The sequence below is a fragment of the Elephantulus edwardii genome, unplaced genomic scaffold, assembly GCF_000299155.1.
Source record: "Elephantulus edwardii isolate Elephantulus edwardi_28Jun2011 unplaced genomic scaffold, EleEdw1.0 scaffold00038, whole genome shotgun sequence".
In the NCBI taxonomy this organism is placed as follows: Eukaryota; Metazoa; Chordata; class Mammalia; order Macroscelidea; family Macroscelididae; genus Elephantulus; species Elephantulus edwardii.
This window is the reverse complement of record NW_006399788.1, coordinates 9,819,956-9,838,084: the sequence shown is the minus strand read 5'-3', so window position 1 is coordinate 9,838,084 and position 18,129 is coordinate 9,819,956. Positions and strand designations below refer to the sequence as shown.

At 38.6% G+C, this 18,129-nt stretch overlaps 1 protein-coding gene across 1 annotated transcript in view; it reads right to left on the bottom strand.

Annotated features, from left to right (window-relative positions):
* ADAM7 (ADAM metallopeptidase domain 7) overlaps positions 1-602 on the bottom strand; it is an 81,136-nt gene extending 80,534 nt beyond the window's left edge. The window contains exon 1 of the mRNA XM_006884914.1: positions 13-602. Within this exon, the coding sequence (XP_006884976.1) occupies positions 13-602 (590 nt within the window). The remainder of the gene's footprint in view (positions 1-12) is intronic.
* Between the last annotated feature and the right edge of the window lie 17,527 nt (positions 603-18,129).

The following is an 18,129-nucleotide window of genomic DNA, read 5'->3' as shown; positions in this document are numbered from 1 at the left end:
AAATAGCATTACCTTGTTCTAGCTTCAATGTCATTGTAAGAATTTGGTGCCATAAAGTGGGTCACATCTGCAATGTGGACCCCAAGTTCCAGGTTGCCATTCTTTAAGGTTCTGACTGAGAGTGTGTCATCCACGTCTTCACAGCCTTTGGGGTCAATGCTGAACACGGGGTGGGTTTTCCTCAAGTCTTTACGTTCGTTTTCCTCCTCAGGACTCACCTTCCAGGGATTTTCAGGTGTGTTCACTGGCATCTCACACATCTGAGCTTCTGAGAAAAGGATAACAGAAATACTATTCTCCACAAGGATGGTTGCAATTTCCCCTTCCAGGTCTCCGATTTTCCCCAAAACTCGCACAAAATGTCCATTTGGATACAAAGATGTTGACTCCCAGGAATCAATGCGCACAATCACCCTGAAGTCCTGGAGAGCCTCTGCTTGCTGAGTGCTGATCCGGATTTTGGGAATTCTGTAATCCCAAGGCGTGACTAGGATTTTCAGAGCATTTTTGCCCTGAGATTGGACCTCTTCTTTGGATGGAAAAGTCACCACATAATCCCGCCAGTTCTTCTGAAGGATGCCCGCTACTCTGCCTGTAGGCATGGGCTCACTCGGGGACTCGGGAACAAGGGAGGGATTGAATTGTTGGAGGCAAGGATAGCAAAGCTTTGTCTTTCATATTTTGGACATATTGTTAGGAGAGGTTATTTCTTAGAAAAGGATATCATGCTCAGAAAGGTGGAGGTTCTGTGAACGAGAGGAAGGCCTCCAATGAGATGAATTGACATAGTGACTGCAACAATGGTGCAGTCTGTTGTTCAAAGGGTCATTCTCAACTTGATAGTAACTAACAACAACAATAACAACAACAGGGAGTTCTGGTAGCCTAGAGGTAAGAAATTGTGCTGGCAACCCAAAATTAGGTGTTTCAAATTCACCAGCTTCTTCATGGGAGAAAGATGGGTAATTTCCTCTCAGGAAACTAACCACTGGATGTTCAGTCGTAGGTCAATTCCTACTTGATGGTACACATCAACAAAAACCAATAACAGTAGTACTATAAACTTACCAATGTCTCCCATTGACACTACATTAGATATAGATTTGTTGAATATATGATGGAATTGATATTCTTGCTGTTTTCTATTCAAGAAATTATAAAAGTATCACAAGAAAATCTTTAACCCAAATGACAATCTCTTCCAGTGGAATTTCTGATGTTCTGTCAAGACGATGTCAAGGAGAGAGCTCTGGTGGCCTAGTGGCAAGAAGCTGCACTGCAATTCCAGAGGTATGTGGTTCAAATCCACCAGATGCTCTCCTGGAGGAGGAGGGACAATGTCCTCCTGTACCAGTCAGATCTGATTTGACGGTACATACACACACAAAAATAATAAAAAGAAAAAAAAATTTTTAAAAAGATGATGCCAAGAAAAACTGAAGGCAGGGGAGCCCTCAGTGTAGTTTACTCTTCACCAAACCAGCATTCATACACTTAGCAAACGGAAGTCGTCTATTTCTTTCCCAGTTAGAGTTGAAACCAACATTCTATTTGAGTGATGGAAATGATACTGAGCTTACCTTTGATAAAAAGTTGCAGAAAAAGAGATAAATAAATCAACATTATCACCCATGGGATGTCAGCTATGATTCTGTGTTTACACGTAAACCTTTGAGACACTTGTCTGAAGTCTTTGGAAAGATTCTAGTCCGATGGACTTTCTTTACCACAGAAATATCAGAGGTTGGCAGTGTATGTACTTAAAATGGCTATAACATCAAAGACTTTTGAAAAATAAGGTCATAAAATGACCAAAACTCTAGTAGAAAACTAAAATTAAAAGTAAATGTTTGCCTAAGCCTGTATTCTCTTTTATTATATATGGCTTCCCCTCTGTTTGATTTTGTTGTTGTTGTGGGCTTTTGAGTAGGAACTGATGCATAGCTGGTTTTCAGAAGCAGTAAATCATATGGGAGGAGATTGCCAATCCTTCTCCCATTGAACAGCTTGTGGATTCTAACTACATGCTTTGAGGATTGCAGCACTGCTTCTTGCCACTAGGCCACCATAGCTCCCTTTTATGTTAGAACTTTATTCCTTTTTAACTCTAAAATTTATTTTTCTAGTTGGAGATCATAGTGCCTCGTTTCCAAGTTCTATCACATCACTAGTGTGGGGTAGTGAAAAACAAACAAAAAATATAATTATCTTATAATTTAGATCACTTTAGGTCTCTATACGTCTAAATTAATGCAATCAACAAAGTATCCAAAGCTTTAAAAAAAGCAAAATAATGTATCTAAAAAGAAACCTCAGTATCAAAGATGATATATATGGTCCAATTATCAGGCAAAAACAGATTTTAAGACAAGGATGATTAGACAAATTTGAGTAATGTGACAAATAAGACTGTCCTGTTCCTTTCTAAGTTCCCTGCTGCCCAGCAGTGAAGTTCTTTAGTCAATTCTCTTCTTGGTTTCTAGCAGAGGTTATGAGATTGAAGACTATTGTGTTCTTGCCTCATCACCACTGGAATCAGCTCTTTACAAAATAGTTAGACAAAAATATTCATGTTGGAACCCTTCATAACTTTATGTAAAATTTGTCTGTTTTTTTCTCCTATTTGACCTCTCTGGGAAATCTCCTATACAATTTACACAAAGGCAACGAGTTTGAGTGAAATGAGCCAGATGCTTTTTTCAGGCTTCTCCTCTATGCTTTCTAGAATTGCTATATTATGTAACACAGACTGAGTGACTTAACAGAAATTAATTGTTTTCAGTCCTAATGACTGTTGATTTTGTGTTATGTCAGGTCAGTTACAGTTCATAGTGATCTAAGTATGAGACCCTATGTACAACAGCCCTAAACCCTGCTCTATCCTGTGCCAATCACACTGCCTCTGATACACCCATCCCAATTACCCCAGCCACTGAATCAATCCACCTCATAGAGGTTCTTCCCCTCTTGCGCCGTCCCTCCACCCTCCCAAGCATGATGTCCCTCTCCAAGGACCTGTCGCTCCTTACAACATGTCCAAAGTATGTCAGATGAAGCCTCAGAATCCTTGCCTCCAAGGAGCAGCCTGGTTTAACCCTCTCCAGAGTGAATCTGTTTGTTTTTTTGGCAGTCCATGGTACGTACAATACTCTTCTCCAACACCACAGCTCAAAGGCATCAATTCTCCTTCTATCCTCCCTAGTCATTGTCCAACTCTCTGATGAATAACAAGTAATAGCAAAGACCATGGCCTGTATCAGATGCACCTTAGTCTCCAGAGTGACACCATTGCTCTTCAGTACCCTGGAGAGGTCCCAACAGCCGACTTTCCCATCGCAATACATTTTTTTTTTTATTTCCTGGCTACTGGTGCCAAGAGTGTTGACCGTGGAGCCAAGCAGACTAAAGTTGTTAACAATCTCAATCTCTTCACCATCCATCATGATGCTACCGATTGGTCTAGTGGTGAGAATCTTTGTCTTCATGACGTTAAGCCTCAATCCATACTGAAGGCTGCAGTCCTTGACCCTCTGCAGCAAGCATTTCAGGTCCTCCTCAGTTTCAGCAAGCAGGGTTGTGTCATCTACATAATGCAGATTGTTAATAGATCTTCCACCAATCCTGACACCACACTTCTCCTCATAGAGCCCAGCCTCCTGGATAATCTGTTCTGCATACAGGTTGAAAAGGTATGGAGATAGGACACCTCCCTGGCCTATGCCCTTCCCAATTTTGAACCTTGTAGTGTTTCCTTGCTCTGTTCTAACAACGGCCTCTTGGTCCAAGTATAGGTTTCTCATTAGAATGATCAAGTGTTCTGGGATTCCCATTCTTCTCAGAGTCAGCCACAGTTTGTTATGATCCACACAGTCAAATGCCTTTGCATAATCAGTGAAACACAGATAGACATTCTTCTGGTATTCCCTGCTTTCATCTAAGATGCATCTAACATAGGCTACAACCTCCCTAGTACCACGACCCCTTCTAAAGAGAATGAAATCACCATTTTGCCCAAGTCCAAAATTAAATGCTTGTAAGGCTATGCTGTTCTGAAGACTCTATGAGAAGATCTTTCCTAGCTTCTGCTGGTTCGCGGCAAGCCTTGGGAGTACGGTCACTAAGGTTGATGTCAACATCCTCAATCTATGGCGGTCCTCCTATGCAAGATCATACACCATAAATATGACAAAAATCTTTGGTAATATTTATTTTCAGTTTTGTCATCTGTTACAGACGTAGTTGGAAATTTTTTAAATGTAAATTTCCTAGATTATGTAAAATACAATAAAGAAAAATTTTTGTAAAATCTTTTTACACTTTAGTGTCTGAGTGAATAAACTTTTAATTAATTTTTCTCCTTTTCCTTTAATGCCTACTTTATTATCGTGAAAATTCTATTAAATGCTGTCAATTATGACTCGTAGTATCCCTATGAAAATTGCCATATTTATCATCTCTTATATATATGAGCCCATTGATGCAATCACTGGGTCAGTCCATTTTGTTAAGGGTCTCCTTCTCTTTCACTGACCTTCCACCTTCCCAACCATGGTATCCTTTTCCAAGGACTAGTCTCGCTTAAAGATATGCTCAAAATTTGTGAGATGAAGCTTTACCACCCCTGCCTCCTGGCTGCACCTTCTACAGGACATTTTGCTGTTTTTACTGTTTCAGCAGTCCATGAGATCTTAAATACTTTTCTCCTATACCAGAACTCAAACACATCAATTCTTCTTTTTTCATCTTTAGTCACCAACCAACTTTCAGATGCATAGTAAATAATTGAAAAGACCGTGACTGAATCGGATGCTCCTCCAAGCTAACGTTATTCCTTAACATCTTGCAGGGGTGTGTGTGGGGGGGTCTTTGACCATAGATAGATTCAGAAATACTAATTTTCCCAATATTCTGTGTAAAACACTAGAAAATCTAACAAAATTTGCGAGGTGGTTGTCCAAAAAAGCAAAAACACACTGCATGCTATAAAATTGAGTAAAGTGTTGTCAGGACTGTACCCTTTCTCCATCATCTGTTCAATATGCTGAAGAAGTGAATGGAAAATCTGAACTTTAAGAAGAAGAACGTGACATCAGGATTGAATGAAGAAGACTCTTCAAGAATGTGTGTTATGCAGATAACAAAGCTTTGCTTACTTGAGGTGGGGACAACTTGAAACAGTTGCTGCAGAAGATCAAGAAGTACAGCCTTCAATATAGATTACATCTCAGTATCAAGAAAACAAAAGTTCTCACCATAGGGCCAATAAGCAATATTGTGATAGTTGGAGGAAAAAATTGAGGTTGTCAAAGATTTAACTTTATTTGAATCCATGATCAATGCCCTTGTTACCAGCAGCCAAGAAATCAAGAGATTTATATATGACAATGGGAAAATTTGCCATCAGTGATGTCTTGAGAGTCAGTTTAAAGAATAAGTTGCATATTCCAAGCCGCAGTCCTCTCAGTTGCTTTCTAGGTATCTGTATGTTAGACAATAACTAAAGATGACAGAAGAAGAACCAAGTCCTTTGAGTTGTGGTTTTATAGAAGAGCACTGAATATCCCATGGACTGCCATGAGGACAAACATGTCTGTCCAAGAGAAAATTCAAGCAAGGTGTTTCTTGGAGGCAAGTGTAGTGAAACTCAGTCTCAGATATTTTGAGCAAGTTGTTGGGAAGGGAAGTCCTTAGAGATGAATATCATACTTGGAAAGGTAGAGGATGAGAATAAAAAAGGAAGACAGTATGGACTCTTCCAGTGACTCTAAAAATGGGCTTGTGGTTCTTGGAGACGATGAGGATAGCACAGCACAGAGCAACTTTCAGATCTGTCATTCATATGGTCACTATGAGTCAACGTGGACCTGATGGCACATAACATTAAAGTGTTAGCAGCAATGAGAATAACAATGTATGCTTTTAACATGTGCAGATGAAATAATGTGATTTGAAGCATTATTATAATTGGGTAATAATGATAACTCTGACAAGGTTCAAAAAGTAAATTGATAAAAAGTTTTAGCTTGGTAGGTATTATTGATACACACAACAGAGGCTTACAAATAATGTTTTTGTTGTTATAAAGAACCAAAACACACAAATAAACAAGCCCAACAAAAACCCAACCACCTTCAAGCTCAGAGCTGTCAAGTCAGAACCAAGGCTGTAAATTGCACAGTGGAATAGATTTCCGTCTATACTGGTGTATCCAAACCCCCAGAGAAGAGTCAACCTTAGGTTATCAGTCCATAGCAACTCCCTATGGACTATGCCACCAAAGCACAGGTATGTGTTCACTAAAAAAATCCTACATTTCTACTGAAATACTGCAGATAGTTTCAATGGACAATCATTTTGGAGTCATACCCTCTGACAGTGTCACCCAGGTCTGTCTACATGGCCTAAAACTCTCTAAAGACACTGCTAGTCCTTAGTTTGTAGACATATCATTCCAAATTCTGCTTCTGCCTTCATAAGGCTGTCCTTTCTGTGTGTGCCTCCTCTTTAAATAAACACAGCATTCAGCTCGGACACACTATCCTCCAGGGTGATCTATGTTAACTGGTAACATCTTTAGAGATTGACATTCCAATCAAGGCCACTGTCACAGGTTAGGGGAGTTAAGATGCCAACATATCTTTTCTATATCATCTATAACATTGTAAGGCTTTCTCTCTCACTCTTTCACCCCTCCACACTCCTTCTCCCATTCCTTCCATCTACCTAGTTGCCCAGCAATCGTCCAGACATTCTTCATGGTTTATAGGAGTGAATTCACAATGATGAAGGCCTTAGAATATGGACATACAGTAAAGAATATACTGAGTCAGAAGCAGAGAGTAGCTGACTTTACAGACCTAACACACATATGCTTTTATCACCTTTGTAGAAAAAAAAGGGCAGAAAAGCTGCAAATAAATTTAAATGAATGGTGAGAGTGAAGAAAAATAATCTTATAATATCAATAGTAAAAACTTTTCAAAGAAATTATGGAATGGAAACAAAAGTAAATAAAAAATTGTGGGAAAAAAAAGAAATTATGAATTTTTTAAAAAAGCATTTTCTGTCTTACTTCAAAGGAATTCTCAGTATTAAGTATTCCAAAGCCACAGTAATCAAAGGGGAACTTGGCATTCTCTTTGTAGGTTTAAAAGTTAATTTTAAGCCATTTAATATGCTTTAAGAGCAGTGTAAAGAACACTGGATTCAGAATCAAGAGCGCTGTGTTCTCCTGTGACTAGGCCACTTACCTTTACAAGTCACTTATTTCTTTGGACCCTAGTGATTTTATGAATTAATATCATTGGACTATTCAGTCTCTAAGACAATCAAGCAAAAGGTTTCCATGAATTTGCTGGATTATTACTTTTCCTTTGAATTTCTTTACTTTTTAATAGTGATTTTATCTTTTCAAAATGATTAGAAATTTGATTTTTATCATTGTCCTTCTCTCTAGTCACAAATTCATTAATTGATGCAATACAGTTAACAGTAAATGTGGATGTTGTTTTTATGTACCATCAAGTTAGAACTGACTCATTGCTGACCCTTCAGTACATTTTCCGAGGCTGTCAATCACACAGAAGGAGATTATTCATCTTTCTCCTGTGGAGCAGCTGCAGGATTTCACCTGTGTGCCTTTGCTTTGGCAGCACAACTGCTCACCCACTAAATCACTAGAACTCCACAATAGTCAATGCTGTGGTTGCTGTTATGTGCTGTTGAGTCACTTGTGACTCATAGCCACCCAGTGTACAAGAGTCCTAAACCTTGCTCTATCCTGTGCCAACCTCACTGTCTCCAACACACCTACTCCCATTACCCCAGTCACTGAACCAATCCACCTCATAGAGGGTCTTCTTCTGCACTGTCCCTCCACCCTCCCAAGCATAATGTCCTTCTCCAAGGACTGGTCCCTCCTTGTAATATGTCCAAAGTATGTCAGATGAAGCTTCAGAATCCTTGCCTCTAAGGAGCAGCCTGGTTTAACCCTCTCCAAGATGTACCTGTTTGTTCCCCTAGCAGTCCCTAGTATATTCAACACTCTCCTTCAGCACCACAGCTCAAAGACATCAATTCTCTTTCTGTCATCCCTAGTCATTGTTCAGCTCTCTGATGTATAGCAAGCAACTGCAAAGACTGTAGCCTGGATTAGGCACACCTTATTCTTCAGCCTGATGTCATTGCTCTTCAGTACTCTGGAGAGGTCCCTGACAGCTGACTTTCCCAGTGCAATTTGTCTCTTGGTTTCCTGGCTCCTGGTACCAAGAGTATTAATAGTGGACCCGAGCAAACTAAAACTGTTAACAATCTCCATCTCTTCACCATCCATAAAGATGCCGCCAGTTGGCCTACTGGTGAGAATCTTTGTTTTCTTGATATTGAGCTTTGATTCTATATTGAAGTTTGCAGTCCTTGACCTTCTGCAGCAAGCACTTCAGGTCCTCCTCAGTTTCAGCAAGCAGGGTTGTATCATCTGCATAATGCAGGTTGTTGATGAATCTTCCTCCACTCCTGATGCCACATTCCTCCTTGTACAGCCCAGCCTCCTGGATGATCTGTTCTGCAGATTGAAAAGGTATTGAGATAGGACATATCCCTGGCACACACCCTTCCTGATTTTGAACCATGAAGTGTCTTCAATGCTCTGTTCTGACGACTGCCTCTTGGTTCAAATATATGGTTTCATATAGGCAAACGTTCAAGGATTCCCATTCTTCTCAGAGTCAGCCACAGTTTGTTGTGATCCACACATTCAAAAGTCTTTGCATAGTCAACAAAACACAGACATTCTTCTGGCATTCTCTGTTTTCTGCCAAGATCCATCTGACATTAGCTATAATATCCCCAGTACCACAGCCTCTTCTAAACCCAGCCTGCATGTCTGGCAGTTCTTTGTTAATACGGAATATTATAAACTCAATACTGAATATTATAAACTCAACAAGGCATGTGACAAATAATTTGCTCATCTGAAAGAAAACAGTTATTCTTAGGGAGTGACAGATAAAGAGAAAACAGACTGTAATAATTTTACTTTTAATTCTGGGAATCATTATTTTGGTAGTGACATTAAGCAGATTACTTACTATTGCCCAAGTTTGAGGAATTTGTGTAGTAAATTTGATATAATAATGCCTTCTTTGAGCTCTGGTGGCCTAATAGTAAGGAACTGTTCTCTCAACCCAAAGGCACGTGGTTTGAATCTGCCTTCTGCTCCATGGGGGAAAGAGCAATCAGGTCCCATATGATTCACTGCCTCTGAAAACTCACTGTAGGGTCAGCAATGAGTTGATCCTGATTTAACAATGTTGCATCATAACATTAAATAAGATACATAAAGAATCTTAATAAATAAAATATATAAATAATCTGCATGGTTTAAAATCAGGAAGGGTGTATATAAGGAATGTGTCCTATCTACATACTTTTTCAATGTATATGTGAAATAGATCTTCCAGGACGCTGAGCTTTAGAGGAGGAATGTGGCTTCAAAGTTGGAGGAAGACTCATAAACAACCTGTGTTATGCAGATGACACAACCTTGCTTGTTGAAACTAAGGAGGACCTGAAACAGTTGCTGCAGAAGGTCAAGAACTACAGCCTTCACTATGAAGTACAACACCAAGAAAACAGATTCTCACTCCTGGGATGACTGTCAGCATCATGATAGAAGATGAAGAGAATGAGATTATTAACAGCTTTAGCTTGCTTGGTTCAACAATCAACATTCTTATTACTAGCAGGTAGAAAGTCAAAAGACATATTGCATTGGGCAAGTCTATTGTGAGGGACATCTTCAGAGTACTGACAAGCAATGATGTCAGTTTTGAGACTAAGGTGTGCCTGATCCAGGCCATGGTCTTCACAATTATATGCTCTGATGCATCAGAAAGCTGGATGATAGAAGAATTAATACCTTTGAGCTGTGGTGCTGGAGAAAAGTACTGAATATACTATGGACTGCTGTTGTTGTTGTTGTTATGTGCCGTCGAGTCGCCTACGACTCATAGCGACCCTATGCACAACAGCCCTAAACTCCGCTCTGTCCTGTGCCAGTCGCACCATCTCTGACACTCCCATCCCAATTATCCCAGTCACTGAATCATTCCACCTCATAAAGGGCCTTCCTCTCCTGCGCTGTCCCTCCACCCTCCCAAGCATGATGTCCCTCTCCAAGGACTGGTCTCTCCTCACAACATGTCCAAAGTATGTTAGATGGAGCCTCAGAATCCTTGCCTCCAAGGAGCCACCCGGTTTAACCCTTTCCAGCACAAATCTGTTTGTTTTCCTAGCAGTCCATGGTATTCTCAGTACTCTTCTCCAGCACCACAGCTCAAAGGCATCAATTCTCCTTCTATCCTCCTTGGTCATTGTCCAACTCCCTGATGCATAACAAGTGATTGATTGGGAAGACCACAGCCTGTATCAGATGCACCTTAGTCTCCAGAGAGACACCATTGCTCTTCAGTTCTTTGGAAAGGTCCCTAACAGCAGACTTTCCCATGGCAATGCGCCTTTTGATTTCCCGGCTGCTGATGCCAGGACTGTTGACTATGAAGCCAAGCAAACTAAAGCTGTGTAGAACAGAAAGTTTTTTGTGGAGAGGGTGAAAGCAGTTTACTCTGGGAGGCAAGGATTCTAAAGCTATGTTTGACATACTTTGGGTATATTGAAAGAAGGGACCAGTATTTGGAGAAGGACATTATGCTTGGGAAGAACAGTGCAAGAGAGGAAGATCCTTGGTGAAATGGATTGACTCAGTGACTAGGATAAATGGGGGTAGATGCATCAGAGACAATAAGGTTGCCTCAGGATAGGGAAGGGTTCAGCTGTACATAGGGTGGTCATGAGTCAGATTTGCTTTACGTTTAAGCAAGAAATAATCATTCTTGATTTCCCCACATGTATTTTGCTTACGTAGATAAAAATCTTCTCAAAGTTATCCATAATCATTGTCACATCTTTTTCTCTTTGTTCTCTCAATTAAGGCACTCCATGAGAGTTTTGAACCTTTAGTGGTGCACACAGGTAATGTGCTCAGCTACTAACAAAAGTTAGAGGTCCATCAAGATGTACCTGAAAGTAAAGTCTTGGCAATTTATCTCTGAAAAATATGCCACTAATAATACCGTGGAGCACAGTTTTGTGCTGACACGCATTATATTGCCATGAGTAAGTGTTGACTTAATGACAAGTGATTAATGGTTTAGACTATTAAAGCTGCCCTTAAAAGTCATCATATTTCCAGATGCTAAATTTATTTTATATATTCTGGGCATGTTGTCAGGAGGAACCAGTTCTTAGAAAAAGAAATCATGCTAGTCAAGGCGGAGGGTCAGAGAAAGAGAAGAGCTTCCACAAGGTGAATTGATGACTGTAACAATGGGCTTGAGCATATTAGAGATGGTGAGGAAGAAATGGTTGGCAATTAGCCTCTGAAAAACTTCAGGTATGAAAATCCTGTGGAGCGAAGTACAATTCCTCTCTGATACAGATAGGGTTGCTATGCATCAGAATCAGCTTGGTGAGTGCTGTTTTTTATTTTTCTCTCTCTCTCTCTGTCTCTCTCTCATCAGCGTTACTTATTATTATTCTTATTTGGTTTCATGATTTTAACATTTACTAGTCTCTGACCAATGAAAATGTTTATTTGATTTTTCCTCTTGTATTGCAACGTAACATGCCGATTTTTGTCAATTGTTCAGCATTATATCCCCAATGTCTAGAGTTTTTTCTATTGTTTGCTTTCATAAATATTACTTAGTTAATTATTTCTTCAAAGACATACTGTCTGTATAGTTTATCTTTTATTTGAAAGAAAACTATTGTTATCCAGGAATAATTGAGATTGTGACATCTCCTGAAGTTAATAGCCTGTGAAAGCAGGACAAAGGAAGACCAAAGAAGAATCAATGCCATTAAACTGTGATGTTAGAGAAGAGTACTATGTCAAAAGAACAAGCAAAGCTGTGCTGGAGGAAATAAAAACAGGGTTCTCCTTCAAGGAAAAGATGGTGAAACCTCATCTCCCACTCTTTGGGCATGTTGTCAAGACAGTGTTGTCCTTGGAAAAATTATTATGCTGGGATATAAAAAGAATCAATAAAGAGTGGAAGATCTTCAATGGGTTGGATTGACATATGATCACAACAAGAACTCAAGTATAGCAAAGACCAGGAAGATGGCACAGAATAGGGTATAGTTTCAGTCTATTATTCAAAGAATTACTTTGAGTCATAGACAACTTGGTGGCACCACCAACAATAACAACAACATAAATACAGTTTATATTTTATTTAAAAGAAAGTGATTGCTATAAGCAAATAATTAAGAGCTTTGATTTATCTGAAAATTATTTATCATGGATTATTGATTATTGATCATAGAATCATGTGGAAGCATATGAGTTATCATGTCTACTCACTATCTGTCAAATATATCAACATTATTCACTAAAATTAAGCCAAAACTCCAAAACAAAACAAAACAAAATAGCGAGGCCTTTATACAGACAATTAATCATTTGGCTGGCTGTCCTGCTCAGTTCTTGATGCTCCTGTTCCTTTTATGGGCACACCTGCATGAGTTCTCCTGTACAGCTGCCTCTGCTTTCATCTTCCTACAGTTTCAGCTAAAGCAGCATTTTCAAGGTTGATTGAACAGAACATAGGATGGATTTGTTTACCACTTGTGGCTTACATTTTATGCAACCCTTCTCCAGTTTACCACACAGGCTCACTGCCTCTCAGAAGTTTTACTCTTCCTCGTCCTTCATTCCCTTCCTAACATGTCTAGCACCACATTCTTTGTGAAGCCTAACTCACTAATCATGGTCGACTCTGCTTCTTACCTTAGCTGACTGCTCAAACGTCATCTATGTCTGCCTCATTGTTTACTGGTGTATGTGTATTCCTCAGTGGCACTCATTTTCTCTTGTGGCCTAGTGTAAGGAGGTCAGAGGCATATATTGGGTTTGTTTTGTTTAGATTGCAATAAACTGATTTATCTAAAATATGTATTAGCCTATTATAACTCCATAACATTTACAATTTCAGGTGTTGTTAGTTAAAGCTTTATTTTATCTATCCAACTTTGTCAAGCTCTTTAGGGACAGAGACCATACCTAAAGGTCATGTGCTGTTGTCAGGATATGTTACAGATATTTCACATTATTGGAATAAAAATAAACCATAGTTTCTCAAGACAACAGTAGTTGCGATAAATTTATTGCTACTCTGTTTATGGAATAGGATGGCACATACAATAGGTTTTCTGTAATCAAAACATCACATCTCTTATAGCCCTTTGTTTCTTGATAAATCAAGACTCCTTTAGGTTTCTGTATGACAAGACTAAGGTTGTTTAAAAGTTTCAGATTCATTTGTTTCTAAAAGCTATTGATGGACAAAAAATAAAATAAAATAAAAATACTAGGAACCAAAGTTATTTTTTTGTAATTACTTGGAAATCTATTATGTCTTTCTTCTCAAAATAGAAATGTGTTTGATAGCATCTCGTGAATCTGCCCATTAAAACACAGTAGATTGCATTCACCCACAAGTGTACCTTCCAGCACAATATGACCTCTATGTGTCTATACCTGCAGCACTCTCTTAATTAAGCATAGAAACTGGCTATGACACTCCAACCTAGGCTGAAAACTTTTCATGGCCAAGATTGTAGGCTCACAAATAAAAGATTTAAACAGAGAATTATGGGCATCCTGGGGTGGCCTTAATTTTGAGTTCACATGCTTGACATGGATTTGGAAGTTGTCATATTATCTAAGAATGAAGAAAGGTTTGGTGGTATATTCTATAGGGAGTTACACTTGTAACTCAAAGGCCACATCTTCCTAGTGGTTCAAATCCATCAACTTCTCCACAAAAGAAAACTGGACAATCTCTTCCCTTGCAATTTTCAGCTTTTGAAAACTACTGGCGAGTCAGGTGTGAGTAGATTCTGTCTCAAATACATACAAGAACAACAATTTAAGACCACATAGCTAGTGGGTGATGAGCTAGTTTTTGTAACTAAAGGCAGTATGGCCCAATGGCTAAGGATTTGTTGTGCAAACCCAAATTCAGGAAGTTTGACTCCATGACTTTTTCCTTGAAAGAAAGACAGACAGTTTTGCTCTTATGATTTAAAGCCTGTGAAAATCTGCTGGAGGGTATGCAGAGTTGCTTCTGACTGGATGATTAAATGAACATAATCATATATTAGATCCAGGTATGGGGTTGCATTCATAGTTAAAAAAGACCATTTCTAGATCCATTCTGAAGTACAATGTTGTGAATGACAGGATAATATTCATACGCATATGAGGAAGAACTGTTAACTCCCGTGTCATTCAAAAATACCAAATTTTATACCAAATTTTGCAGTCTGAAATAAACTGAACATGCAGCTAATAATGATTGGTGGCTGGAATGGAAAAGTTGGAAATAGGAAGAAGGACTAGTAGTTGGAAAATACAGGCCTGGTGACAGAAATAAGGCTGGAGATAAAATGAGAGAATTTATAAAATCAATGATTTATTCATTGCAAATAGCTTTATAAGAAACACAAATAGTGACTAACCATGCGCACTTCACTGATGTATTACACAGAAATCAAATGGATTACATCTGTGTAAAGAATCTTTGTAGAAGCTCAATGTCAGCAGTCAAAACCAGGCCAAGTGCTGACTGTGACACAGACCATCAACTACTCACGTGCAAGTTCAAATTGAAGCTAAAGAAAATGAAAATTATCCACAATAACCAAAATACAATCGTGAGTCTAGCCCACTTGAATTTAAAAACCATCTCAAGAACAGGTTTAAGGCACTGAACACTAATGAACAAAGACCAGATGAGCTGTGGGATGATATCAAGGATATTGTATGAAGAAAGCAAAAGATTATTACAAAGATAGCAGAGCAAAAAAGGATCAAAAGGAATGTCAGAAATGACTCAGAATATTGCACTGAAACACTGAAAATCCAAAAGAAGGGAAGAATTGAGGAAGTTAAAGAGTTGAACTAAACACTTCAAAGGGCAGCTTGTGAAGACAGAGCAATATCTCAAGAAGATATTCTCACCACTGGGCCAATTGGCAGCATGAGGATGGATGGTGAAGACACTGAGATTAACAGTGCTCCACAGTCAACGCTCTTGGCACCAGCAGCCAGGAAATTAAAAGACATATTGCGATGGGAAAGTCTGCTGTTAGGGACCTCTCTAAAGTATAGAAGAGCAATGGTGTCACTCTGGAGACTAAGGTGTGCCAGCCACAGGCTATGGTCTTTGCAATCACTTGCTATGCTTCAGAGAGTTGGACAATGACTAGGGAGGATAGAAAGACAACTGATACCTTTGAATTATGGTGCTGAAGAACAGTATTGAATGTACCATGGACTTTTAAGTAAACAAATAGGTTCATCATGGAGTGGATTAAACCAGGCTGCTCCTTGGAGGCAAGGATTCTGAGGTTTTGTCTGACATACTTTGGACATGCTGTAAAGAGGAACCAGCCCTTAGGGACTTCATGCTTGGGAGGGTGGAGGGACAGTGGAGGAGAGGAAGACCCTTGATAAGAAGGATTAATTCAGAGACTGGTAATGTGGGTAGATGTGTCAGAGACAATAAGATTGACACAGTATAGAGCAGGGTTTAGGGATGTTGTACATAGGGTCACTATGAATCACAGGTAACTCAACTGCACATGACATTTCAATATGAGGCTAATAAATTAAGTCTTTCAATGTGCTAACTAAATATCTCATTAATTTTATTGACAAGATGCTTGCAAATGTTCTAATGCTCCATAAAGTTAAAATCCAATGCTTGTTCAAGGCATACATTACTAAAATAGTTTCTTAGTAAGACAAAATATTTTTGCATACATGTCAGCATGATACATGTCAAGGTCATTGGAATTTTAATGAATCTCCTGTGTATGTGTTGTTGCTTTCTGTCAAGTTCAATCCAACCCATGTGTATCAATATAACTGCTCTATCCTGTAACGCTTGAAAGTAGATATCCAGGCTTGTCTTCCTAGGTTTTGTTGGGTATGCTTAAACATCTTGTTTTTAAAGTAGTTCTTGGGCAATTAACCGTTTCAGTTATTCAAGAACTCCAATGTCATGTGTATAACACTATATATTTTATATTTTATAATTTATAAAGTTGTTCTCAGTAGATTATTTTATATGCACCTGGTGACTCTCTGTGAATTATTAAAAAAGAATGTTAGTATGACTCACAGTGACACTATCAACAACGGAACTGAACCTTATCCTATCCTGTGACATCCTAATATTTTGACACCCATAAGCTCATTGCTACAGTCACTATTTTAATCCATCTTGCTGATGATCTTTCTATCTTCTGCTGACCCTCTGCATTTATAAACATGATGGCTTTTTCCAAGAAATAACTTCTCCTAGCAATATGCTCCAAATATGCGAGATCAAGTTTTGCAATCCTTGTGTCCAAAAAATGCTCTAGCTAAACTCTTTCCAAGACATACATTTTTTTTTTTTTTGGTCTTGGCAACTAATGGAATATTCAGTGGTCTTCTCAATACCATGACTCAAAGGAACCAATTCTTCTTTTATTCTTAATTCATTGTCCAGTTCTTAGCAGCATAGCAAATCATTGTAAAGACCATTGCCTATATCAGGTGCACCTTAGTCTTCAAACTGATATAATTGCTCTTCAGTAATTTGGATAGTCTTCTGATGTAGACTTGCCTAGTGAAACCTGTCTCCTGATCTCCTGACTTCTGGTACCAAGGGTGTTAATTGTGGAACCAAGCATGACCTAATAATTAACACTACAAACTTCTCTCCAACTATTATTTTGTTGCATATTAGTCCACTGGTGAGGATTTTTGTCTTCTTGATGTATATAAACAACCCATATTTTATGGCTCTAGTCTCTGATCCTATGCAATAAATATCTCAAGTCGTCCTCAGTTTTAGCAAGCAAGTTGTATTATCTACATAGCACAGGTTGTTGATGTGTCTTCCACTGATCCTGATGCCACTTTCTTTTCATAGAGTTCAGCTTCTCAAATGATTTGCTCAGCTTACAGGTTGAATAGATAAGGAACAAGAATACAAGACTGATGTACATCTTTTCCTGATTTTAAACCATGCAATGTTCTTTTGGTCTGTTTGGACAATAGTTTCTTGGTCTAGGATAGGTTTCAAATGAACACAATTAAGTGTTCTGGTATTTCCCATTCTTCTTAGTGTTAGCTATTGTTTGTCATGATGTACACAGTCAAATGTTTTTAAATAGTCAACAAAACACAAATAAAAACTCTTTGGGTATCCAAGATCCATCAGGCATCAGCAGTGATATCCTTGTTACAATGACCTTTCCTAAACCCAACTTAAACTTCTAGTAATTTATTGTTCAATTTATTTTTCTAGCCATTTTTTAAATGATTAATAGCAATATTTTGTTTGCATATGATGTTAATGATATTGTATCATAACTTCCACATTTTGTTGGATCACCTTTCCTAAGAATGGGACAACTATAGATCTCTTCCATTTAGTTGTCTACGTAGCTGTCCTCAAATCTTTTGGCGTAGACTAGTGAGCATGACTAGGGCTGCATTTGTTAGCTAAAACACGTCAATAGATAATCCCATTGATTCCTGGGGCCTTCTTTTCCCCCTGGTGCCTGTAGTACAGCTTGAACTTCTACCTCCATAACCAATGGCTCTTGATCATATGGTGCTTCCTGAAATTTTTCAGTGTCAACCAGTTGTGGTTGTTTGTTTGTTTGTTTTTATAGTGATTCTGTGTATTTCCTCAATTTTCTTTTGATGATTCCTGGATCACACAAGATTTATCCATAGCATCTCTGAGTATTGCAACAAAAGCTTAAATTTGTTTTTATAATTATTTGGACTTTAGATATGCCGAACAAGTTCCTTCTTTTTTATTTTCCCTTTAAAGCTCTTTGCATAATCCCTTGTTGTTGCTGTTAAGTGCCATAGATAAGTGGGTCTATCTCACAAAATGTTGAATTAGCATTAAGACACTGGATGAAATATGTTTACGGCATTGAAGTCTATGGGGGAGAGAATAGTCTAAAAGTATTATATTTTAGGGCATTATTTTT